At 43.6% G+C, this 27,287-nt stretch overlaps 1 protein-coding gene and 2 non-coding genes across 6 annotated transcripts in view; all 3 read right to left on the reverse strand.

Moving 5' to 3' along the window:
• The window catches only part of NOP58 (NOP58 ribonucleoprotein), a 33,132-nt gene extending 19,490 nt beyond the window's left edge, over positions 1 to 13,642 (reverse strand). The window contains exons 1-4 of one of the 4 annotated variants that reach the window (XM_070070374.2): positions 13,399 to 13,642; positions 6,888 to 6,964; positions 4,617 to 4,669; positions 4,289 to 4,404 (exon numbers count right to left, since the gene is read on the reverse strand). Coding sequence is in view for 2 of the 4 variants with exons in the window: in XM_002712540.6 (XP_002712586.3) it covers positions 4,617 to 4,669; positions 6,888 to 6,964; positions 13,399 to 13,443 (175 nt within the window). In the remaining 2 variants the exon portion in view is untranslated. Of the gene's footprint in view, positions 1 to 4,288; positions 4,467 to 4,616; positions 4,670 to 6,887; positions 6,965 to 13,398 lie in introns of all 4 variants that reach the window. The other 3 variants (XM_089330047.1, XM_002712540.6, XM_008258987.5) reach the window with 3 other exon arrangements.
• Positions 4,424 to 4,510, reverse strand: LOC127491924 (small nucleolar RNA SNORD70). The gene has a single exon (XR_007920849.1). It is a non-coding gene; the product is annotated as a small nucleolar RNA SNORD70 (small nucleolar RNA).
• On the reverse strand, positions 5,824 to 5,912 carry LOC127491923 (small nucleolar RNA SNORD70). The gene has a single exon (XR_007920848.3). It is a non-coding gene; the product is annotated as a small nucleolar RNA SNORD70 (small nucleolar RNA).
• Positions 13,643 to 27,287: the final 13,645 nt, after the last annotated feature.

Below are 27,287 nucleotides of genomic sequence, written 5' to 3' on the forward strand. Positions count from 1 at the left end.
GCCCAAGTGCTTGGGTCCCTGCACCCATTTCGGAGACCTGGAAGAAGCTCTTGGCTTCACTCTGGCCCAACCCTGGCCATTACAACCAATTGGGAAGTGAGCCAGCGGATGGAAGATCTGTCTCTTCCTCTCTCTATGTAACTCTTTCAAATAAATAAAAAATCTTTTTTAAAACTCCTCTTCAAAAAATTAATTTTTTAATATTTGCTTTTATTTATTTGAAAGGTGGAGGGGCTGGTGTTGTGGCATAGTGGGTTAAGCTGCGCCTACAGTGCTGGCATCCCACATGGGTGGTGGTTTGAGTCCCGGCTGCTCCACTTCCAATCCAGCTCTCAGCTATGGCCTGGGAAAGCAGTAGAAGATGGCCCAAGTCTTTGGGCCCCTGCACCCATGTGGGAGACCTGGAAGAGGCTCCTGGCTTCGGATCAGAGTAGCTCTGGCCGTTGTAGCCAATTGGGGAGTGAACCAGTGGATGGAAGACCTCTCTCTCTCTCTGCCTCTCTCTCTCTGTGTAACTCTTACTTTCAAATAAATAAATCTTAAAAAAGGAAGGAAGGAAGGAAGGGAGGGAGGGGAAAGGGAAGTCTTCCACCTGCTGATTCACTCCCCAAAAACCTTCAACAGTCAGGACTGTGCCAAGCCAACACCAGGAGCTCTGAACTCAAGGTATGCTACCTACATGGATAGCAAGGACCCAAGTACTTGAGTGATGCGTGCCTCCTAGGGTGCACATTAGCAAGAAACTAGATTATAAGTAGAGCCAGGATTCAAACCAGGCACTCAGATATGGGATGTGGGTGTTCTAGACAGCACCTTAACCACTGCACCAAACACTTGTCCAAATAAAGTTTTAAAATTCAACTTCTTGCTCCTAGTTCTTAATCTATAGTATTATCTATTGTAACCTGGCGTACCTTTAATTTTATCCTAGTTCTCTCTCTTATTCAAAATGTATTTCTAAAAAGTAAAATTTCTACTCTGGATCTATTCTAACATTTACACTTATCTTTCCTTCATAAAGAAATTTTTTGACATCAAGTTGCCAAAGACAGCCCTGAGAAAAGCTTATTTTTGAACTGAGATGGTAAATAAACATATTTTTTTAAAAAGAATAATTTGTTAATTACGGTACATAATATAAATGGAATGGAGAGGCTGGCGCCACGGCTCACTAGGCTAATCCTCCGCCTTGCGATGCTGGCGCACCGGGTTCTAGTCCCGGTCGGGGTGCCAGATTCTGTCCCGGTTGCCCCTCTTCCAGGCCAGCTCTCTGCTGTGGCCCAGGAGTGCAGTGGAGGATGGCCCTGCATCCACATGGGAGACCAGGAGAAGCACCTGGCTCCTGCCATCGGATCAGCGCGGTGCGCCGGCCGCGGCGGCCATTGGAGGGTGAACCAACGGCAAAAGGAAGACCTTTCTCTCTGTCTGTCTCTCTCTCTCTCACTGTCCACTCTGCCTGTCAAAATAAATAAATAAATGAAAAATAAAAATAAATGGAATGGAGAGTGAAAATAAGCCTCTCCACACAAGTGCCATATGACTTTCTGCCACTGAGACTGATTCTTCACATTACACTATACTCTACCAGACTCTTCCCGAAACTATACGGTTGAAGGCACACACTGTGCCATATACAGCCGCTTGGTTTTATCATGTTCCAATTGCCTTACGGAGGAGATGGAAGTTGATTCCTGTGAAAGGAGTCTGCTCTTTTAGTAATAAGGCGATGTTCAATTTTCTGATAAAATAGGAAAAGACACTGTAGGTTTCTATGATTAGGCTCCTGAAGAACCCAGTACTTTCATTCATTCGTTTACCCAAAAACATTCATTATAAACATTTGATTCTGTTAGAGAAGCTAACAATTTGACAGTGAAGGACATCTCTGTCTAAAAGAAACTTAAAAAGGAAAGAATTGACTTTATTTTTTTAAAGATTTATTTATTTATTTGAAAGGCAGAGTTACAGAGAGGCAGAGGCAGAGACAGACACACTGGTTCACTCTCCAACTGTCTGCAACGGCTGGAGCTGCACTGATCCAAAGCCAGGAGCTCCCTCCGGTTCTCCCATGCGGGTGCAGGGACCCAAGGACTTGGGCCATATTCCACTGCTTTCCCAGGCCATAGCAGAGAACTGGATTGGAAGTGGAGCAGCCAAGACTTGAACTGGCGCCCATATGTGATGCTGGCACTGCAGGCAGGGTGGCTTTACCTGTTACACCATAGAGCCAGTCCCGAGAATTGACTTTAAATCCTCACCTAGTATGCATTTTTCCCGTTTAATTATTTCAAATACAAAGAAGTCACATAGAAGAATTCAAAGATATTTTGAGTTTCAAATTTCATGGGATTATTTCAAGGACTGAATGACAATTTTGAAGTGATGAGCACAAATCTGACAACATTATGTGTTTGATGCATTAGCTATTTATAGTAACTTGGGGCAGGTGCTTGGCACAGCTTTTTTTTTTTTTTTACAGAGTGGACAGTGAGAGAGAGAGAGACAGAGAAAGGTCTTCCTTTGCCGTTGGTTCCCCCTCCAATGGCCGCCGCGGCACATCGTGCTGATCTGAAGCCAGGAACCAGGTGCTTATCCTGGTCTCCCATGGGGGGTAGAGCCCAAGCACTTGGGCCATCCTCCACTGCACTCCCGGGCCATAGCAGAGAGCTTGCCTGGAAAGGGGCTTCCGGGACAGAATCCAGTTGGCACAGCATCTTAAATGATCACATATTAGAGTACTTGCTTTCAGTCCTTCCTGGCTCTATTTCCAATCCAGTTTCCTGCTATTGTGCACCCTAGGGGGCAACAGATGCCAACTTCAGATTAAGTTGCTGCTTCCAATGCTAGCATCCCCCATAAAACACCTGGGGAAGGGGCTGGTGCTATGGCACAGTGGGTTAAAGCCTCAGCATGCGACACCAGCATCCCATATGGGCACTGGTTTGAGTCCTGGCTACTCCTCATTCAGCTCCCTCTAATGTGCCTGGGAAAGCAGCAGAGGATAGCCCAAGTCCTTGGGTCCCTGCACTCATGTGGGAGACCTGGAGGAGGCTCCTGCTTGGCTTCCGGCTTTGGATCAGCTCATCTCTGGCCATTGTGGCTATTTGGGGAGTGAACTGGTGGATGAAAGACCTCCACCCCCTGTCTCTACCTCTCTCTGTAACTCTTTCAAATAAATAAAAATAGATCTTTAAAAAACAAACAAAACAACAAAAAACAAACAAACAAACAAAAAAAACCTGGGGAAGGCAATGGAAGATGGCCCAAGTACTCGTGCCCCTGGCACCTAAATCGGAGACCCAGGTGGAGTTCCAGATTCCAGGTCTTGGCTTGACCCAGCACTGGCTGTTGTGGACATTTGGGGAGTGATCCAGCATATGAAAGATCTCTTTACCTGTCACTCCCTCTGTCACTCTGCCTTTCAAATAAATAAACCTTTAAAGAAAAAAAAATCCATACAGATGAAAAAGTGTATATGAACAGGAATTCAGAAGAGTCCAATGATCAGGGCTGCCACTCTTCAAAATTCCAGCTATTCTTACCATGTAGACAATACCCCCTAAAGCTGAAGATTGCTAACACAATCTTTCTTGGAATTACATCCAAATTTTACCATACTTTTTGCTTGTATGTGGTTCTAAATACTGATGCGATGATGAAGGAACCGTAGAACATTTTTTGTAAAGACTAGAGAAAACTAGCTCCATTGTTGGTGTTTCTTTTCAGCTGACCCCTCTGCTAAGGTTAAGGTGGCAAGTCTGGTGGGAGTCCCAGTCTTCACACTGGAAACTATACCTTTCTTGTGGCTGATTAAGAAGACATTAACTTACATGTGTCAAATCCTTGCCTAATTTTACAAGAAGTCTTCCTTATAGTCCTTCATTTTCAAGTTACGCCACCAAGTAGTTGACTGATTTGTCATGCAGAATTTAAGAAATCAAAAAACTGATTTGGGTTTTACATCTGCCCTTTCTATTTTACCTAACACTTGACCTACCGAAGTCAATTATAGGTCTAGCTGAAAGACAAGTCATCCATTCCTCTCAATCTTTAAAAAAAAAAAAAAAAAAATTACACCCTCCTTAAACATAACACTTTGAGCTTTTCTGCAGCTCTGTATTAAAACAAACAGCCAACCAACCAAATCACTTCTTTTGCTTTCCCTAACTTTCACTAGATTTTTCTGAGCTAAAAAGTATTCTCTTGGAGTGCTTATTATTTTACCAACTGTGAATCCTAGCCATTCTCAAGTTTTACACTTGGACTACAATGCACTTGACCACATTACCTTGGTCCCTTGTAGAACAGCTTTTACTGAATTGTGCTTCAGCATTATGCTGTTGGTTTCCACAGGGAGATCAATTTAACTTCTCTCACCTCTCATCACATGAGGGAAAACAAGCCCTATGGTGAAAAAAGCTAACTCAATGTTGTCTCAGTGGTAGTGACGAATTTGAGTCAGATCACTTAAATTCAGTTCCATTAAGAATGCATCATTGACAACATCAAGTAAGGTTAACTCAGGTAACTGAATCAAACACCATTTAATAAGGAAAATTAATTGCCAATATTAAGAGCAAGAAAAAAAAAAGCAAGCTTCCAGTCTTTAACTTTACCTGCTAATGCTTCAGCTGTATCCTGAAATTTCTCAAAATGTTTTAGCTTTACTCTAAAATTAAAAAAAGAGAAGAAAAGAACCAAGTTACGGGCACACACATTGTTTCTGCAAAAGCTACCTAGCTGAAAAACAAATGTTGAATGTTTTCAAGGCACAAATCGATAAAAAGAAACTTGCCTGTCATCAGGGTATGAGGGCAGTAACATATTTTTCATGAAATGACCAGATTTTCCAAATGTTGGGCTACTAATGCTTCAAGAAGCATAAAGTTGCAGGCTTTGAGGGTAACTTAGGCCAATGGTAAAGAGGATATAGATGAGTTTTAAAATATAACATAAAATTCACCCAAGAAAAATTACTTAAGCCCCTGAGGTTAGGAATCTCATGGCATTCACTTTCTTTCTTTTTTTTAAATACCATGTCCTATTTTTAAAATTTACTTATTTGAAAGAGAGAGGGAGAAACAAAGAGAGATCTACTGATTAACTCCCCAGATGGCTGCAATGGCCAGGGCTGGGCCAAGCCAAAGCCAGGAGCTACGAGCTTCTTTCAGGTCTCCCATGTAGGCAGGGAACCAACCACTTGGGCCATCTTCTGCTACTTTTCCCAGGCCATTAGCAGAGAACTGGACTGGAAGTGAAGCATTCAGGAAAACACCCAAAAGGGCTGTCAGCATCACAGATGATAGCTTTACCAGCTATGCCACACTGGCAGCCCCTGGCATTCACTTTCTACCCAATACAAATGTCATTTTTAAAAATAAGCTTATTGGGGCCGGCGCTGTGGCAAAGCGGTTAAAGCCGCCGCCTGCAGTGCCACTAACTCATATGGGCGCAGGTTCAAGTTGCGGCTGCTCCACTTCCAATCCAGCTCTCTGCTGTGGCCTGGGAAAACAGTGGAAGATGGCCTAAATCCTTGGGCCCCTGTACACACGTGGGAAACCTGGAAGAAGCTCCTGGCTCCTGGCTTCAGATTGGCACAGCTCTGGCCGTTGTAGCCAATTGGGGAGTGAACCAGCTGATGGAAGATCAACCTCTCTCTCTCTCTCTCTGCTCCTCCTTTTATCTGTGTAACTCTGCCTTTCAAATAAATAAATAAAGCCTTAAAAAAAAAAAGCTTATTGTCAGATATGATTCCTGTTACCCACATTTAGCACCTTTTATTCCTGATACACTTAAGCGCAGAGCAACATTTTGCATAGCTAATTCATCGCTGTCTCAGTGGTAGTGACGAATATCTGAGTTAGATCATTTGGATTCAGTTCCAACAAGAATACATCATTGACAACGATGAATCAAAATAACCCAGGAAAGCACATAACACTTTCAAAAGGAAAACTGAGGCCAGTGGAGTGGCTCTACAGCTTAAGTCACAGCCCGCAATGTCATCGGTGCTAGTTGAAGCCTGGCTCCTTTGCTTCTGATCCAGCTCCCTGCAAATGTGCCTGGGGGAGGCAGCAGAGGATGGCCTCAGAGCTTGGGCCCCTGTTACCAACATGGGAGATCTGGAAGAAATTCCAGGCTCCTGGCTTTTGCCTAGTCCAGCCCTAGTGTTTGTGGCCATTTGGGGATGCCAGCTACACCACAGGACTAGCCCCATAAATGAATATTAAAAAAAGTTAACTGACTTTCAAATCTCTTTTTTAAAGTTTGGATATTAGAGAAATTAAAAGTAAAATCAGTCAGAATTCCATGATTTGAACAATTACTACCTTTAATGGAAATTTATACTTAATTCCCAACCTGTGCTTTCAAATATCCTATAAAATAGCAATTTTGGGGTGCTGTCCAATTAAGTCTGCAACTAATATAATTAGTAGGCATGGCCTATGTTCCAAATAAAACATCTGTAATTTTTTTTTTTATTTGACAGGCAGAGTTGGACAGTGAAAGAGAGAGACAGAGAGAAAGGTCTTCCCTCCATTGGTTCACCCTCCAAATGGCCACTATGGCTGGCGCAGTGCTGATCTGAAGCCACCAGGAGCCAGGTGCATCTTCCTGGTCTCCCATGCGAGTGCAGGGGCCCAAGCACCTGGGCCATTCTCCACTGCCTTCCCGGGCCACAGCAGAGAGCTGGAGCAACCGGGACTAGAACCTGGCGCCCATATGGGATGCCGGTGCCACAGGCGGAGGATTAGCCAAGTGAGCCATGGTGCCGGCAAAACATCTGTAATTATAACAACATTTTCCCTGAAACAATAAAAAAAAAGTGAAAGCACAAAACAAAATCTTATGTTAACTACTAAATTCTTACTTTCAATATTACTTACATTTTGTTTGCTTTCTCTGGAGTTTCAAATTCTTTCCATAAACTGTCAACCTCCTGAAGTTTCTTCTCATTTAGAACCTGTAATAAAACAGTTCCTTTAAATGACACAGTTTAGGCATACATAGCTATACTCTGCAAGTATAACTATACACATAAAATGAGGGTGGTGAAAGCTATTTCTCATTAAAATAATGAACTAGTTTTTTTATCCACTACACATTTGCCATCAATTGTTAAGACATATCTGTAACAAATTTTAAAATACAAAAGAAAATAGGGCACAGCTAATCAATGAGACACTCATTAACCTTTAGGTGTATATACTCCTCAAGATGTCCAGGGTGTCTACAAAGCATGTTTACACATCCTTTTAGCTATCACATTTATCACAAACATATTTTAGGATAAACCATCGGGGGCCAGCGCTGTGGCTTAGCAGCTAAAGCTGCTGCCTCCAGTGCCAGCATCCAATATGGGTACTGGTTTGAGGCCTGGCTGCTCCACTTCTGATCCAGCTCTCTGCTATGGCCTGGGAAAGCAGAAGATGGCCCAGGTCCTTGGGTCCCTACACCCTCATAGGAGACCCAGAAGAAGCTCCTGATCAACGCAGCTCCGGCCGTTGCGGCCATTTGGGGAGTGAACCAGCGGATGGAAGACCTCTCTCTCTCTCTGCCTCTCCTTCTCTCTCTGTGTAACTCTGACTTTCAAATAAATAAATCTTAAAAAAAAAAAAAAAAAAGATAAACCATCTAGAATTGCATTGTACAAATATCATCACTTTTACCCTGATATAACATTTCTATTTTTTCCTTTTTAATGCTTCAGAAAACATACCCTGTATTTGCAAACACACTATTATTTCTGTAGAGCAAGTTACTGGAAACAGAATAATGTAGAATTTGCATATTTTATCTTGACAGATGTTATCAACTGCTTTAAGAGATTCTAACAGTTCCACTTAAATCCAAAGTGAGTAAAAATTCTCATTGTCCTACACCCACACCAACACTACATATTCAACACACTTGAAAACTTCGACATTTTAAAATAGCCAGCAGGCTGGACTGGTGTGTTAACTTTAATGAATTCAAGTATGTACAGGCAAAATTGTGTAATTTTTTTTGGAAAAAAAATTAAAAACTATACCTTGTGGATAAGTACCATATTATCAAATTCATAATCAAATATTTATTGTCATTGTCTAATACACTTTTTTCAATGACAGGGACACAAGATTGCAAGCTGTATAAAATCTTTAATTTGTCAAATGAGTGGAAAGATTTTTAGAATAATCTGTTGTTTAAACTTAACTTCACACATGGTTGAATTAGATATATTTACAGAACTTGAAAAGTTGGTCAATATAAACCAAACTGGAAAAACTATAAAGGAATCAAAAGTAATGGAGCAATAAACAACCGTAAAGCATTGTATAAGGCATCAAAATTATAAGCTAAGTTATGTATGATGAAGCTTTAGAATCTAAATATATTACACCAAAGCTCATGACTACACAAAAACATTTGGTTCACAGAATATTCTCAACTTTTCAAAACCTGCTTAGAGCTTGCAGCTAACCATGTCCAAAGTTCAATGATTGTCAAGAGGATGTGTATCAAAGAGGGGATATGACTCATGAATAAAATGTGAAATTTTTATTTCAAGATAACACTTGGGCAACAAAAATTGGCATACTTGGAAGATATTATCACCATTCTTAAACTAAAGTTAAAGCAACAAAGGAAATGTCATAAAATCATGGTGATTCAGTCCATCCAAAGATCTTTAAAAACTTCCTTCATGACAAACAAAACCTTGGTTATTATATTATGTTCCCAATCGAGCTACAACATATTGAGGAGTGCATTAATGTTAGAGGCGGTGTCAACAAAATAAAATGAGAGTTATCACTATATTTGTTATTTGACATTTGTCTAAAAAAATTTTATTTGAAGATTTCTTTAATTGAAAAGGCAGAGTGACAGATATGGAGAGTTAGGCAAAGGCAGACACAGAGGGAAAGAGAGAGAAAACTATCTTCCTGCTAATTCACTCCCCAAATGGTCTCAACAACGAAAGCTGGCCAGGCCAAAGCCAGGAGGTTGGAACTCCATCTGGGTCTTCCATGTGGGTGCAGGGGCCCAAGGGTCATCTTCTAGTGACTTCCCAGAAATATTAGCAGGGAGCTGGATTCGAAGTGGAGCAGGTGGGACAGGAACTGGTGCTTATACAGAATGTTGATGTTGCAGGTAGTGGCTTAAACTGCTGCATCACAATGTAAGCCCCTGTCTTAAAAAAATTTTTTTAAGCTTTATTTTATTCACTTGAAAGACTGAGTTACACAGAGAGAGAAGTCTTCCATTCACTGGTCACTCTCCAAATGGCCGCAAAAGCTGGGACAGGGCTAGCCCTAAGCCAGCAGCCAGGAACCTCCTCCAGGTGTCCCATGTGGCTATAGGGACTAGAACCAGTGCCCGTATGGGATGTGAGCACTGCAGGCAGTGGCTTTACCTGCTACACCACTGCTCTGACACCCTAAAATTTTTAATCACTGGGGCCGTCGCTGTGGCATAGTGGGTAAAGCTGCCGCCTGCAGTGCCGGCATCCCATATGGGCACTAATTCTAGTCCTGGCTAATCCACTTCCAAACCAGCTCTTTGCTATTGCCTGGGAAAGCAGCAGAAGATGGCCCAAGTCCTTGGGCCCCTGCACCTTCGTGGGAAACGCGGAGGAAGCTCCTGGCTCCTGATTGCTGCAGCACTGGTTGTTGCGCCATCTGGGGAGAGAACCAGCGGATGGAAGATCTCTCTCTTCTTCTCGGTTTAACTCTGACTTTCAAATAAATAAATAAATCTTCAAAAAAAAATTTTTTAATCACTGATTTTCACACAGGAAACTTGGAAGCATTTGTATACAAAATCCATGTTAGTAGCCAGTGTTAATGGCATAGAGGGTAAAGCTGCTGCTCCACTTCCAATCCAGCTCCCTACTAATGCAACTGGGAAAGCAGCAAAAGATGGCCCAAGTGCTTAGGCCCCTGCACCAATGTGGGAGACCCAGAAGAAGCTCTTAACTTCAGCCTGGCCCATTCTCAGCCATTGCGGCCATTTGGGGAGTAAACCAGCAGATGGATGTGCACTTATGTGCAATTTCTCTGTAACTCTGTCTTTTAAATAAATAATTCTTAAAAAAAAATTTCAATTCTATACCTTTAAGGGACTGGTGTTGTGGCATAATGGGTAAAGCTAGCACCCCACATGGGTGCCAGTTCATGTCCCAGCTGCTCTACTTACAATCCAGCTCCCTGTTAATGGTTTAGGAAAAGCAATGGAAGATGGCCCACACGTTTGGGCTCCTGCCACCCACGTGGGAGATCTGAAAGAAGCTCCTGGCTCTGGCCTGGCCCAGCCCTGGCTATTGTGACCATCCAGGGAGTATACCAGCAGATGGAAGATCAATCTCCCTCCCTTTTTCTCTGTAACTGATTTTCAAATAAATAAATCTTAAAAAAATTTTAACTTTAAGATAAAATGATTTCTATCTCTAAGAAGATACAGTGTATAACCATGGCTACCATTAAAATCTTTGGCACTGCTTTTATAATATTTGCTAGTTTCAAGACAAGTATTTGCATTTTAGACACATAGTGATATTTACAGGTAAATTTAAGTGTCTGGAATTTGCTTCACAAGAACACAAGGGATAGGAGAGTTCCAGCACAAAATGAAATCTGATGATGAGTGATGGGCACAGAGGTTGACTAAAGCAAAAACCAAACTCCATCCACAGAATGCCACACATGCCCAGAAATCTGCTGTTCCAAACAGGAATGAATGAATCTATAACAGGGAAGGGCACCACCAATTGTATTTAAAAAGTGTTTTCCTAATTTTCATTTTAATTTTAATGGATTATTTGGGATATTCTGCTTTATTCAAATATTTAGTGTTGAAGTTTTACTTTATCACAGACAGAATAGGCAAGTAATGTTTTCTGAAACTCGTCTGAGCACAGGATGAAGCAATAAAATAGTTTAAAATGTGAACTGCCAAAAAGGAACAAACTGACATATGCAATACTGGTTATCTTCAAAAAGAATCAAGACAAGTAAACAAAGCCCATCACAAAAAACTAAAACATTACTCTACATATGTGAAATCTCTAGAAGAAACACAATTATACAGAAAGCTGAGACTGACATGAACATGGGCATGAGAACTTTTTGGAATGAAGTGTTTAAAAACTAGATTGTAGAGGTGACATAATTGTACAAAGTTTACTAAAACACAAGGTGGGTTATATAGCATGTAACATTGCTCAGTAAGCAGGTTATATCTGAACATTTGGCATACACACCAAAATCCTCTTCTTCTAAGCCTTGAGAAAAAGAAACAATGCTACACAAACTACACAGCCACACAGTACAAGGTAAGATTTAAACGAGTTAGAATTAAAAATTAGACTTCTGCAGCCATACCACCATTTCAAGCATGCAATAACTGCATGTGGACAGCACAGCTAAAAGTCTGAGATTAACAAAACTAAAGATTGTCTAATCTTATACTGTGTGCCATATGACACAAGACACAGGTTGGGTTTTTTAATATTCTGAAAGTAACTAAGTTTTTTTACATGCTGTCTTTGCATCCATATATACAATTTTGTCAATGAGCAATAAGAAATTTCTTAGAGTCTCATTTTTCTGAATCACTATAAATGTGTAGGTACGTACCAGGTCCTAATTGAAGTGAAAAAACTACAGAATTATCAAAGCATGAATTTCATGCAACCAATATAATCTGATACCTGGATTTTGAAAGAATGTGAAAAGGAAGCTAATAACCTTGTACATTATGTACACCTTTTTCTGATAACTCCCATATTGTAATATTTACCCTTCTCAAAATGTAGGATTCCTTTTCACAAAATTGTCCATTACTGTATAATTCTATTTATATTTATTCAAAATCAACATCCATTCCAAACAATTATAAATTAATCAACATTTCGTTGTGTTCAAGCCCAACTTATTTATCCAATATACTTTGCTGCATAAACCACAATTTCCTGATTTCCAACAGTAACTTGCGGAGAAGTAAATGGCAAGAAAACAATGAGGAAGTTTACAATGGACCTAACTGACAGACAGACTCAAAATATAACAGACCACACCGGCTCAGAGAACTGGGGACATCCGCAGAATCCTACATAATTCCGATAAAATTCCCCCAAAACTGGAGAAAAGCACAACAGACAAGCTCCAGAGCTCTCGCCAGGACTGCAATTACAGAGTCCAATGAAAGAAACCAAGCAAAACTGCCGTTTTTTAAAACCATTATTTGTCTGATTTTCTTAAAAACAACAAATATTTGAAATATCAAATGCAAATGTAAAAAAAAGTCACAAGTGAAACTTTAGGAGAAACTCTCTGTACACTTTCCGCATCCAAACTACAAACACTTGACTAGTTTGAGTCACAACTAGAATCGTAGTATACATATTCTGGAAGGCAATTTTGGCTTTCTACCAACACACACACATACATAATAATATGTATATAATAAATTTGCTTTTGGCTCGGTGCTGTATTTGCTGAGCTCAGAAGAGCGCCCGGCACATGGCAAGCCCTCAACCTAAGATACTCTAACATCTCAACAGCAACCCACCGCAGGCAGGGCCCGCTCTTCACCCGTTTCCGTCTGATGAACTCTTTAATTCCAAACTTTCCCTACTCAAACAACCAAATCTCAAATTATCACAACCCAGATCTTCCCGTAAGCTTCAAATCTGAAACACCGAATTACCTGATCTACACAACTGCATTCTAACAGACAAGGGAAGCTTCGCACAGCCCAAATTCGAAATCTTAGGGTTCCCCACAGCATTCACTGTGGTTACGAACACTCCTGGCCGTTCTCTTCTGCACGTGCAAACCGATTTTTAGCACAGATTTCTTTCTGATGTATGCAAACTTAGTTCTTAAACCCCAAGACCACCTTCAATCCATCGGTCAATTTTGTCAGTTCTACTCAGAATTTCTCTCATTTGTTTCCCCCCATACCCAACCTTAATCCAAAGCGATTTCATTTCCTCAATTAACGCAAAAAATACCCTTGCTTCGGTTCTTACCTCCCCACAATCTAGTATCCGCACAGAAAAACCACCTTACTAAAAGGCACATTATATCGTCATTCCTAAAAGCTTTCGATCCATCTTTAAAACGCCCAGAATAGAATGTTAACGGCTTTTCACAACCTGCAAAACTCTTCACAGCTCCCGTCCACGTCTTGAACCCAGCCAAACCCCTCAACGCAGGACGAGTCGCCCCAAACGGCGGGGCCACGTGTTCACCACCGAAACACAGGCCTTCTCAGACTTTTCCCCTTTCAGAGCCCGGGGCCCTAAAAAGCTCCCGTGCGATCCTAGGCAGTCTCATCCCCTCCTTAAGTCTGACCCTCTCTTCTTCAGTCCAAACCAGCCTTCCCTGGCCAACGGCTCAATCTCCCACCTACCTTAAAGATGGCGTAGCCGACGGATGTTTCAAACAGCACCAACATGGTGAAGCCGGGTCAGGGGGCCGCAGGGCCCGCCACGGGCTTTATACCAATGCACAAGAATCAACGCGCGGCCCCCAAAAAGCGCTCCAAGCCGCGGCTGGCAAAGCACAAAGGCGCACGTCTCCCGGAGAATCACACCGCGTTACGCTGAGATTCCACGCTGTGCTGCATGTGGAACGCAGGAACCCGCTCCTCCTTCTCCAAGGATTCTGGGGGATTGACGTCACTTCCGGCAGCTGACTGCTGCCTAGAGTGGGGCCACTTCCGGAATGTTCCCGCCATAGGGGGCGGGAGGTGGGACCTCAAAATATCGCGAGATGTCTTAGGGGCGGAACTGAGTTTTTGCGCCGCCTGACCGTGCGCAGTTCTAAAGAGAAAAATTGCCTGGAAGTGAGGGCGTCAGAATGAGAACTGGACTGTCACTGTGTTTACGAGCACTCCTGGCCGTTCTCTTCTGCACGTGCAAACTGATTTTTAGCAGATTTCTTTCTGATGTATGCAAACGTCTCCCGTGTTTACTGCGGTTGTTTAAAATGATCTCGAGGTCTCCCTGTCAATATAATTAGTATAATATACTTCCTGACTTCCCAAGACCTATGTGCAGATTTTCTGTTAATATTACATTGCATTGAGGGGCTGCCGCCTGCAGTGCCGGCATCCCATATGGACGCTGCTCCACACCCGATCCGGCTCTCTGCTGGGACTGGCGAAAGCAGTGGAAGATGGCCCAAATGCTTGGGCCCCTGCACCAGCGTGGGAGACCCAGAAGAGGCTCCTGGCTCCTGGCTCCTGGCTTCGGATCGGCACACCTCTGGCCATTGTGGCCGTTTGGGGAGTGAGCCAGCAGATGGAAGACCTCTCTCTCTCTGCCTCTGCCTCTCTGTAACTTTGCCTTTCAAATGGATGAGCAAATCTTAAAAAAAAAAAAAAAAAAAAAAAAAAAAAAAAAAAAACTACATTGCATTGGGAAGGCACCAAACTCTGCCTATGGCGTGTGCCCAAACTTCGAGGGGTTCGAGCTGGGAGACCTAAAAGTTCCGATGAGGTTGTCTAAAACGAAAACCCATGTCAGCAGTGTCTTTGGTGGCTCCATGTGTGTTAAATATGTCTGCGACAGGATCAAGCGTGCCTTCCTTAAGGAGGAGCAGAAAATCTTAGTGCAAGTGTTGAAGGCACAAGTACGGAGTCAGAAAGCTAAATAAAAACATGAAACATTTGAGAAATTAAAACACAACAACAACAACAAAATATTACATTGCAGCCTGCTCAAAATTATGAACACCCAGCGACTTGATTTTCTCCAGCAACTCTACAGCCTGGGATCAGGAGGAAAGGAAATCCTTGACCGAATAACAGTCAACAAATAAAGAGAGGGAAAATCAAGCGATTAGATATCCAGGTAGACATTAGCTTATGTGTGTTCAAGGGGCTGAATTTTTCTGTGGCTGAATGAGGGAAGAAATGTGGAAGTAAGCTTTGGAAGTGAACCAGCATTTGCGCATCAAAAGTCTCGTCCTTGTTCCATAACCTTATAGGGGTCCCAGCCCTCTCCCTGGAGCAGCTTAGGGGAATCTTTTCTGGCCTGCTCCAAAGGGGGCTATGAGATCCAATAACCCTGTGCTGGTGGAGTCCTGGGAGGAATTTTATGAATTCCATGGCCAGAAAGCCCCTCCACTAAGCAATATCCTAAAAGAATAAGGGGGAAGGAAAAATAGTGGACCAGACTCACATCTTTAGAACTCCAGTCCAGGGGCTGGTGCTGTGGCTCAGGGAGTTAAACTGCTGCCCGCGACCTGGGCATCCCACATAAACACTGCTTCCAGTACTGGCTGCTCCATTCTGATCCAACTCCCTGCTAACGTGCCTGGGAAAAGCAGCAGCAGATGGCCTGAGTACCTGGGCCCCTGCTGCCCACTTGAGAGACCCGGATGGAGTTGCAAGCTCCTGGCTTGGGCCAGGCCCATGGAAAATCCCTCTCCCTCTCTCTCAAACAAATAAATATTAAAACAAAACCCTGCAGTCTAAAGCAGAGTGGGCTCTTAGTTCTTTCCTGAGATGTCCAGCTGGTCTGTCAAGTGTATTCTTTTGGTTAAACTTCACTGTCATGTTTACTGCTACTTTCTCACATGTGGAATTCTTTTCTTGTGCAGAGACAACAAGAACTCTGATACAGCTGTCTCTGGTAACAAAGGGGTAAAGGAATCTAGGGTAAAGACAGGAGCAGGGTTAAATACACCTAGGCTATAATCCAGTGTGATCAGAGAGGCTAGAGAAATCAAAACAGCTTCACTGAGAAGAGGCATAGGTGGATGAGATGGGAGTTCTATTTCTCTATAGTATTCTTTAACTTCACAATGTTTTTCTATCTAGAGTCCTTAACATCAACTAGAGAGGGGTCTGTATTTTACATTTACGTGTGTCCATATGGAGCGTTATGCTGTACTAGTCATGAAATAGAATCTCATTAAACATCTTTTTTAAAAAAGACTTATTTTATTTATTTGAAAGAGTTACAGAGAGAGGCACAGCCAGAGACAGAGAGACAGAGAGACAGAGGGAGGTCTTCCATTCCACTAGTTCACTCCCCAAATGACTGCAGCAGCCAGACCTGAGCTGATCCGAAACCAGGAGTCAGGAGCTTCTTCCTGGTCTCCCACATGGGTGCAAGGGCCCAAGGACGTGGGCCATCCTCCACTACTTTTCCAGGCCATAGCAGAGAGCTAGATCAAAAGTGGAGCAGCTGGGATTTGAACCGGTGCCCATATGGGATGCAGCACTGCAGACTGGTGCTTTAACCCACTGCACCACAGCGCCAGCCCCTAAATAATTCTTAAAAATGAATCAATGTCCACAGGTAGTAAAATTCTTTTCCTTGGGGCCAGCAATGTGGCTCAGTGGGTTAAGCCACCACCTGCAGTGCTGGCTGCCCCACTTCTAATTCATCTCCTTGCTAATGGCCTAGGAAACCAGTGGAAGATGTCTCGAGTATTTGGGCCCCTGTACCTACACAGGAGCTCCTGGCTCCTGGTTCGCTCGCTCTCTCTCTCTCTCTCTCTCTCTCTCTCTTTTTCCTTCTTTCTCTGTGTAACTGTGCCTTTCAAATAAATAAGTAAATCTTGGGGCCAGTGCTGTGGCTCAGTGGGTTAAGCTACCACTTGCAGTGCTGGCTGCTCCACTTCTACTCCAGCTCTCTGCTGTGGCCTGGGAAAACAGTAGAAGATGGCCCAAGTCCTTGGGTCCCTGAGCCTATGTGGGAGACCCAGAAGAAGCTCCTGGCTCCTGGCTTCAGATAGACCCAGCTCCAGTCATTGCAGCCATTTGGGGAGTGAGCCAGTGGATGGAAGACCTCTCTGTCTCTGCCTCCGCCCCTCTGTAACTCTGCTTTTCAAATAAATAAATACATCTTAAAAGAAAAGAAAATGGGGAAAAGGACCACTGATGATAGAATTTGTTTAAAAAATATTTATTTACAAAAATAATTTTCTTTGTACTTAAAGCCTTGTGTCCTTTTCCCAAAATGAAACAAAATCACCTATTCATTGTGAAACAGCTTTACCATGGTGTCTCCTAAAAATCTGTCCTTGCACAATGCCCTTTACATAATCATCTTAATATGATGTTTTAGTTAGGGTTTAAGATCTGACTCTGAGCCGGCGCTGCGGCTCACTAGGCTAATCCTCCGCCTAGCGGCGCCGGCACACCGGGTTCTAGTCCCGGTCGGGGCGCCGGATTCTGTCCTGGTTGCCCCTCTTCCAGGCCAGCTCTCTGCTGTGGCCAGGGAGTGCAGTGGAGGATGGCCCAGGTGCTTGGGCCCTGCACCCCATGGGAGACCAGGAAAAGCACCAGGCTCCTGGCTCCTGCCATCGGATCAGCGCGGTGCGCCGGCCGCAGCGCGCCGGCCGCGGCGGCCATTGGAGGGTGAACCAACGGCAAAGGAAGACCTTTCTCTCTGTCTCTCTCTCTCACTGTCCACTCTGCCTGTCAAAAAAAAAAAAAAAAAAAAAAAAAAAATTAAAAAAAAAAAAAAAAAGATCTGACTCTGATTTTGGATTTGGATCTTGGCCAAATACAAGTAATTGTCTGGAAATTCCCCATTGCAAGGAAAAAGTAAGTGTCTTAATACATTCTTAAACAAAGTACTAGGTCAAGGGGAGACAGCACGAAGTATTAAGAGGAGGATATGAGAAAGTATAGATACCCAGAAGGGCTGATAATTTACTGGGGGTCTGACATGGTAAGAATCATGACTCTTCTGTCCTCCCTCAAGCTCCACCCATGTTCATAGGATCTCTATAAAAGTGTGTCACCGGGGCAGGTAGAGGAGCTAAGCCGGTGAAGCTGCTGCCTGTGTTGCCAGCTCCCTTTAAGGGCACTTGTTCATGTCACAGCTGCTCTTCCTCCATTCCAGCTCCCTAGTAATATCCTGGGAAAAGCAGAAGAAAATGCAGGTGACTGGGCCCTTGTAATAAATAAATAAATAAATACATAAATCTTTAAGAAAAGAATAAATTGTCACCAAACCCCCAGTACTAGTCAAGTGTCTGGCACAATAGTAGAGATCCCATAAAAATAATGAATAAGATTAAATTATTTCAAGGGGGTTAGCAGAGTCTCCAGGGTTTTTTTTTTTTTTTTTTAAACCTACTGACATTACCAAAAGGTAATTCTGCTCAGAGGCTTCCCATATGTCTATTTTTAATTTTTTTAATGACTCAAAAATCTTCATTTTTTATTTAGCGTTCTGACCCCTTGCTTGCACCTTCAACACTTTCAGATAATTTTCTGCCCTCCTCCCCCCACCAAGGAAAGCACGCTTGATCCTGTCACAGACACATTTAGCACACCTGGGACCACCACAAGCCCCGTTGCCAGGTGTTTTTCATATTCTACAATTTTATCGGGAGTTTAGGTCTCAAGGCTCCGAAAAGTGTGTCTGGGGATATGCCACGGGCAGATTGGTGCTTTCCCAATCTTCTCAGTGTGATGGCGAATGCTTCTATGACCAGGGGTTTGAGACAGTCAAGGCTGTACTGTAGGAAGGCGTATGTTAAATGCTGGGCCATCCTGATGGTCTCTAAAACTGCCCCAGAAGAGGTCCCATAAATCCATTCACAGGAAGGGATGTGGTCAATGGTGCACATCTTTCACGTATTCATTGAATATTCGAGTGTCTCATCTGTGCCAGGCATTCCTACAGGTACTATGGATATGAGGAGTGAAAAAAAAAAAAAGAAAATTTTTAATACTTCACAGAACTTAAGTTCTAGTGAGAGGAAACAAAATAAGCAGCTAGTTTATTATCTAATAGTAGGTGCTATAGAAAAAAAAAAAAACAGGGCAGGGGACTAAGGTGTTCCAGCATATTAGAAAAAGACTCATTGAGAAGGCAACATTAAAGTGAAGGAGGGTGGGGGAGATACAGGAATGAGATGTGAAGAAATCCAGAAAAAGACATTCCAAGCAGAGAGGATGCATATTCAAAGTCACTCAGATCTTTTACATATTATTATCTGTCTCCAGAAAAAAAAATGATAAATTACAGATTATCTTAACAGAGCTCTTGTTTTGGTGGCTTATAGAGATTAATACTGAACATGAATTATATGTATATATTATCTCCTCTGACAAGTATCTTAAATATTGTCTTCTCAACTTCAAACCTCAAATTCAAAATGATACAACTATTCAGATATCTTTTATACTTAAACGTTCTATGGAGTTAGGAGGAATTATATGAATACTCTAAAATGTACTCTCTTTAAAAAAAAAAAAAAGCTCAATTCACTTTATTTTTCTTGTGTAAAAACCTATGTTGTAGGGGCTGGCACTATGGCATAGTGGGCAAAGCTGCCGCCTGCAGCACCAGCATCCATATAGCTGCCGGTTCAAATCCCGGCTCTCCACTTCCAATGCAGCTCCACTTCTGATTCAGCTTCTCTGCCTGGGAAAGCAGTAGAAGATGGCCCAAGTCCTAGGGCCCCTGCACCCATGTGGGAGACCCGGAAGAAGCTCCTGGCTCCTGGCTTCAAATGGGCTCAGGTCTGGCCATTGTGGTCATTTGGGGAGTGAACTAGTGGATGGAAGACCTCTCTATCTCTCTCTCTGGCTCTACCTCTCTCTGTAACTCTGTCTTTCAAATAAATAAAATACATCTTTTTAAAAAATGAGTCATATCTGAGCATGATGAAGAAAACCAGGGACACACCTGCAGAGCTTGGACTTTGAGCTGGATATATTCACCGCATGGGACTTTGGGCTCTTCTCTTTGGAGCTATGGAGGGTGTGATCCACACAAAGGAAAAATAGTCAGCAGGATATTTGGTACCTAAGAGGGCAGACTTGACCAGCGCCGTGGCTCACTAGGTTAATCCTCCGCCTTGCGGCGCCGGCACACCGGGTTCTAGTCCCGGTCGGGGTGCCGGATTCTGTCCCGGTTGCCCCTCTTCCAGGCCAGCTCTCTGCTGTGGCCAGGGAGTGAGTGCAGTGGAGGATGGCCCAAGTGCTTGGGCCCTGCACCCCATGGGAGACCAGGAGAAGCACCTGGCTCCTGCCATTGGATCAGCACGGTGAGCCGGCCACAGCGCGCTGGCCGCGGGGGCCATTGGAGGGTGAACCAACGGCAAAGGAAGACCTTTCTCTCTGTCTCTCTCTCACTGTCCACTCTGCCTGTCAAAAAAAAAAAAAAAAAAAAAAAAAAAGGCAGACTTGTGCAAGGCTAGCTAGAAGATCACCAGTTTCTCCCTTCATAAAACAGAAACTCTTGAGACTGAGGGATCTCTGAAATAAAGGACTATGATGCTAGCCAGAAAACAAAACAAAACAAAAACAAACAAAAAAAAACTAGTCCTGGGATAAGCTCCTGCAATGACCAGTAGCAGAACTAAATAGCAATGGGAATTGACTGACAAAAGCATTTTTTAAAGGAAAATTTGGGGAAGGAAAGCACAAATTATTTACATTGAAAAGAATCACAGGGCCCAGTGCTGTGGCACAAAGGGTTAATGCCCTGGCCTGAAGCGCTGACATCCCATATGGGTGCCAGTTTGAGTCCCCACTGCTCCACTTCTGATCCAGCTCTCTGCTATGGCCTGGGAAAGTAGCAGAGGATGGCCCAAGTCCTTGGGCCCCTGCACCCAAATGGGAGACCAGGAAGAAGCTCCTGGCTCCTGGCTTCAGATCAGCTTAGCTTAGCTCTGACAATTGTGGCCATTTGGGGAGTTAACCAGTGGATGGAAGACCTCTCTCTCTCTCTGGCTCTACCTCTCTCTGTAACTCTTTCAAATAAATAAAAATAAATCTTTTTTTTTTTTTTTGAGAGGTAGAGTGGACAGTGAGAGAGAGAGAGAGAGACAAAGAGAAAGGTCTTCCTTTACCATTGGTTTACCCTCCAATGGCCCCTGTGGCCGGCGTGCTGTGGCCAGTGCACTGCGCTGATCTGAAGCCAGGAGCCAGGTACTTCTCCTGGTCTCCCATGCAGGTGCAGGGCCCAAGGACTTGGGCCATCCTCCACTACCTTCCTGGGCCACAGCAGAGAGCTGGACTGGAAGAGGGGCAACTGGGACAGAAGCTGGTGCCCCGATTAGGACTAGAACCCGGGGTGCTGGCGCCGCAGGCGGAGGATTAGCCTATTGAGCTGCGGCGCCGGCCAAAAATAAATCTTCAAAAAAATGAATCACAGTAAGAAGTAAATATTTTTCATTCCAGACCCAAATCAATAAAATTAGAGATGAAAAAGGAAATGTAACAAGAGACACCACAGAAATAAAAAGAATCATCAGAAATTACTACAAAGAACTGGGAAACTTAGAAGAAAACTTAGAAGAAATGGATAGATTCCTGGACACACGCAACCTACCTAAATTGAGTCATGAAGACACAGGAAACCTAAACAGACCCATAACCAAGATAGAAACTTTATCATTACTAAAGACCCTCCCAACAAAGAAAAGCCCAGGACTGCATGGCTTCACTGCTGAATTCTACCAGACATTTAAAGAACCAACTCCACTTTTTCTGAAGTTATTCAAAACAATTAAAAGGGAGGAAATCCTCCCAAATTCTTTCTATGAAGCCAGCATCACCCTAATTCCTAAAGCTGAAAGAGATACAACAGAGAAAGGGAACTACAGACCAATTTCATCATTGCTATTCAACATTGTACTAGAAGTTTTAGCCACAGCCATTAGGCAAGAAAAAGAAATCAATGGGAAGGAGGAAGTCAAACTATCCCTATTTGCAGAAGACACGATTCTTTTTATAGGGGATCCAAAAGACTCTACCAAAGAGACTATTGGAACTAATAGAAGAGTTTGGTAAAGTAGCAGAATGTAAAATCAATACACAAAAACCAACATACTTTGTATACACAGACAATGCCAAGGATGAGAATGAACTTCTATGATTGGTCCCATTCACAATAGATACAAAAAAAAATCAAATAGTTTGGGATAAATTTAAACATGGATGTCAAAAATCTCCACAATGAGAATTATAACACATTAAAGAATGAAATAGAAGAATATACAAAAAATGGAAAAATCTTCCATGTTAATGGATTGGAAGAATCAATATCATCAAAATATCTGTTCTCGTGAAAGCAATTTACATTCAATGCAATACAATCAAAATACCAGACATTCTTCTCAGATCTAGAAAAAAAATGATGCTGGAATTCATATGGAAACAGGAGACCTTGAATAGATAAAGCAATCTTATACCAGAAAAAGCCAGAAGCATCACAATGCCAGATTTTAAGACATACTACAAGGAAGTTATAATCAAAACAGGTTTTTTTTTTTTTTTTTTTTTTTTTTTTGACAGGCAGAGTGGACAGTGTGAGAGAGAGACAGAGAGAAAGGTCTCCCTTTGCCATTGGTTCACCCTCCAATGGCCGCCGCGGCCGGCACACTGCGGCCGGCTCACCGTGCTGATCTGATGGCAGGAGCCAGATACTTATCCTGGTCTCCCATGGGGTGCAGGGCCCAAGCACTTGGGCCATCCTCCACTGCACTCCCTGGCCATAGCAGAGAGCTGGCCTGGAAGAGGGGCAACCAGGACAGAATCCGGCGCCCTGACCGGGACTAGAACCCGGGGTGCTGGCGCCGCAAGGCGGAGGATTAGCCTAGTGAGCCGCAGCGCCGGCCTTCAAAACAGTTTTTTAAAAAATCTATTTATTTGAAATTCAGAGTTACACAGAGAGAGAAGGAGAGGCGGAGAGAGAGAGTTCTTCCATATGCTGTTGCATTCCCTAATTGGCCGCATGGCCAGACTTGAGCACATTCAAAGTCAGGGGCCAGGAGATTCCTCCAAGTCTTTCCACGCAGGTGCAAGGGCCCAAGGACTTGGCCATCTTCTACTGCCTTCCCAGGCCATAGCAGAGAGCTGGATCAGAAGTGGAGCACCCAGAACTTGAACCATATGGGATGCCGGCACTGCAGGCAGCAGCTTTACCTATTACACCACAGCACCGGTCCCCAAAACAGTTATAATACAAGGCAGTTATAACACAAAAACAGATGGATAGACCAATGGAACAGAATAGAAACAACAGAAATCAATCCACACATCTACAACTAACTTATATTTGACCAAGAAGCTAAAAACAATCCCTGCAGCAAGGACAATCTCTTCAACAAACGGTTCTGGGAAAATAGAATTTCCACATGCAGAATTATGAAGCAAGACCCCCACCTTACAGCTTACACAAGAAAACCCCGCTCAACGTGGATTAAAGATCTAAATCTGGCCAGCGCCGTGGCTCAATAGGCTAATCCTCCTGTGGCGCCAGCACCCCGGGTTCTAGTCCCAGTCGGGGCGCCGGATTCTGTCCCGGTTGCTCCTCTTCCAGGCCAGCTCTCTGCTGTGGCCCGGGAAGGCAGTGGAGGATGGCCCAAGTGCTTGGGCCCTGCACCCGCATGGGAGACCAGGAGAAGCACCTGGCTCCTGGCTTCAGATCAGCGCGGTGTGCCGGCCGCAGCTGCCACTGGGGGGTGAACCAATGGAAAAGGAAGACCTTTCTCTCTGTTTCTCTCTCTCACTGTCCACTCTGCCTGTCAAAAAAAAAAAAAAAAAATCTAAATCTATGACCTGACACCATCAAATTATTAGAGAACAGGCAAAGAGTTCTTGGAAAAGACCCCAGAGGCACAGGCAGTCAAAGCCAAAGGTAACAAATCGATGACATCAAATTGAGAAGTTTCTGTACTGCAAAAGAAACAATCAGGAAAGTGAAGAGGCAACCGACAGATGGGAGAAATTATTTGCAAACTATACATCTGATAAGGAATTAATAACCAGAATATACAAAGAGATCAAGAAACTCCACCACAACGAAAGAAACAACCCAGTTAAGAAGGGCTAAGGGGCTGGCGCCGCAGCTCACTAGGCTAATCCTCCGCCTTGTGGCGCTGGCACACCGGGTTCTCGTCCCGGTCGGGACGCCGGATTCTGTCCCAGTTGCCCCTCTTCCAGGCCAGCTCTCTGCTGTGGCCAGGGAGTGCAGTGGAGGATGGCCCGAGTACTTGAGCCCTGCACCCCATGGGAGACCAGGATAAGTACCTGGCTCCTGCCATCGGATCAGCGCGGTGTGCCAGCCGCAGTGTGCCGGCCGCGGCGGCCATTGGAGGGTTAACCAACGGCAAAAGGAAGACCTTTCTCTCTGTCTCAATCTCTCACTGTCCACTCTGCCTGTAAAAAAAAAAAGGGGGGGGGGCTAAGGACTTAAACAGACATTTTTCAAAAGAGGAAATCAAAATGGTCAACAGACACGTGAAAAAATGTTCAGCATCACTAGCTGTCAGGGAAATGCAAATCAAAACCACAATGAGGTTTCATCTCACCCCAGTTAGAATGACTTTCATATAGAAATCAACAAATAACAAATGCTGGTGAGGATGTGGGGAAAAAGGTACCCTAATCCACTGTTGGTGGAAATGTAAACTGGTACAGCCACCGTGGAAGATAGTATGGAGATACCTCAGTTATCTGCACATAGACCTGCCATATGACCCAGCCATCCCACTCTTGAGAATTTATCCAAGGGAAATGAAATCAGCAAATAAAAGAGTTATCTGCACCCCCATGTTTATTGCAGCTCAATTCACAATGGCTAAGACATGGAATTAATCTCAATGCCCATTAACTGAAGACTGAATAAAGAAATTATTGGATATGTACACTATGGAATACTACACAGCAGTAAAAAAAATGAAATCTGGTCATTTGCAACAAAATGGATGAATCTGGAAAACATCATGCTGAGTGAAATAAACCAGTACCAAAGGGACAAATACTGTATATTCTCCCTGATCTGTGAGAACTAACAGAGCAGCTAGAATTAAATCTGTAGAAGTGAAATTGAAACTTTGAGAAGGGATGACTTAAACAACCCTTGTCTTGACTGTCAAGGAATAGTTTTTGTTTTTGTTATTTTTCCTTTCTTCTTCATAATATTTGGTGAACACTTTACTTAACATAGAGTTAATTATATAATGTATAAAGTCAACTGAGGATGGATCTCATTAAAAAATAAGAGTGGGAATAAGAGAGGGAGGAGGAAGTTTGTAACTATAAAGCTGTATAGTTCTGCATACATTCCTACAGACTTCTTTTTCTTTAAAGGTTTATTTATTTATTTGGAAGCCAGAGTTACACACATAGAGAAGGAGAGGCAGAGAGAGAGAGGTCTTCCATATGCAAGTTTATTCCCCGATTGGCTGCAATGGCCGGAGCTGTGCCAATCCAAAGGTGGGAGCCAGGAGCCAGGAGCCAGGAGCCAGGAGCCAGGAGCAAGGAACCAGGAGCCAGGAGCTTCCTCCAGGTCTTTCCATGGGAGTGCAGGGGCCCAAGGACTTGGGTTATCTTCTACTGCTTTCCCAGGCCATAGCAGAGAGCTGGATCAGAGGTGGAACAGCTGGGACTTGAACCAGTGCCCATATGGGATGCTGCACTGAAGGCGGTTGCTTTACCCACTACATCACAGCACCAGCCCCCAGACTTACTTTTAAGGGTACAATTTAAAAACTTGTCATGGGACCCCAAATCCCATTAAGCTGGGTGGTAAAAATGTTAAAGTTAAATATTAAGTTAAGTTAAATATTAAATAAAGTTAAATATTAAGTGTTAAATGAACATATAGATAGGATTAAGTGTTAAAGTGATCCTATAAATAGGATCAAGTGTCTGGTAATCATTACAGATAGAATTTAAAAGGAGAGAAAGTTCCAACATGGGAAGCAGTCCACACAGGAGACTTATAGAATGACAATCGCTTTAAACAGCACTCTGACCTAAGATCAACCCTTAAAGACATCCTTGTTTGGCTGAAAATCTCATGAGAACATTTCAGGCGTGGAAAGCCAAGACACTGTGGCAAAAATTTTTCTACATGAAGGATCTCTATGATTGACACCCCAGGAAAAAGTGGCCATCAAAGAAGTCTGTACTTTTCTCTGAAAGGAGGGAAGAACTTCCACTTTGCTTATGGCCTTGTCTAAATTCTGACAGACTGTGGATTCAAAAGGCTTCCATAGCCTCATGTCAAGAGTCTCAGGTGGTCACTGACGTCATACATAAGAGTGTTAATTGTTAAATTAACAACAGGTGGGCTGGCGCCGCGGCTCACTAGGCTAATCCTCTGCCTGGCGGCGCCAGCACCCCAGGTTCTAGTCCCGGTCGGGGCGCCAGATTCTGTCCCGGTTGCTCCTCTTCCAGGCCAGCTCTCTGCTGTGGCCAGGGAGTGCAGTGGAGGATGGCCCAAATGCTTGGGCCCTGCACCCCATGGGAGACCAGGATAAGCACCTGTCTCCTGCCATTGGATCAGCGCGGTGCGCCGGCCGCGGCAGCCATTGGAGGGTGAACCAATGGAAAAGGAAGACCTTTCTCTCTGTCTCTCTCTCTCACTGTCCACTCTGCCTGTCAAAAAAAAAAAAAAAAAATTAACAACAGGTGTCACCATGCACTAACTTTCCATGCAGGAACTCTGTCCTAATGAGTTGTACTATGAGCGCTAACTGTAAAACTTGTTCTCAAATGGTTTGTGTGTGTGTGTGTGTGTGTGTGTGTGTGTGCAAATTGTTGAAATCTTTACTTAGTATGGAGTTGATCTTCTGAAAATGAATCTTGGGGCCAGCACTGTGGCGTAGTGGGTAAAGCTGCCCCCTGCAGTGCCTGCATCCAATATGGGTGCTGGTTCAAGTCCCAGGCTGCTCCACTTCTCATCCAGCTCTCTGGTATGGCCTAGGAAGGCAGTGGAAGATGGCCTACGTCCTTGGGCCCCTGCACTCATGTGGGAGACTTAGAAAAAGCTCCTGGCTCCTGGCTTTGGATTGGCGCAGCTCCGGCCGTTGTGGCCATTTGGGGAGTGACCACAGATGGAAGACCTCTCTCTCTCTCTCTCTCTCTCTTTCTCTCTCTCTGTGTGTCTCTGCTCTCTCTTACTCTGCCATTCAAATAAATAGTAGTGTGGGTGGGAGGGCAGGTATGCTGTGAAAAATAACTATATTCTTTTGTTGGAAAAAAATTTTCATTCCACATATCTACATTTTTTTTTCAAAAAATCTTCTCCATCTACTGATTTCTTTCCCAAGTGAGAAAGAATGAGCGTGAAGGTTGCAGGCTGTATCAATTTCTAATCTTACATACAGTTATTTTCTTCTTTCTTATTATTTTAAAAGATTTATTTATTTATTTATTTATTTGAAAGGCAGAGTTACAGAGAGAGGGAAAGAGAGATCTTGCATCTGCTGGTTCACTCCCCATATGGCTGCAATGGTCAGGGCTGGGCCAGGTTGAACCCAGGAGCCAGAAGCTTCATCTGGCTCTCCTGAATGGGCAGGAGGGGCCCA

The sequence above is a fragment of the Oryctolagus cuniculus genome, chromosome 3 (assembly GCF_051225735.1).
Source record: "Oryctolagus cuniculus isolate XC-2025 breed Fujian yellow rabbit chromosome 3, ASM5122573v1, whole genome shotgun sequence".
Taxonomy (NCBI): domain Eukaryota; kingdom Metazoa; phylum Chordata; class Mammalia; order Lagomorpha; family Leporidae; genus Oryctolagus; species Oryctolagus cuniculus.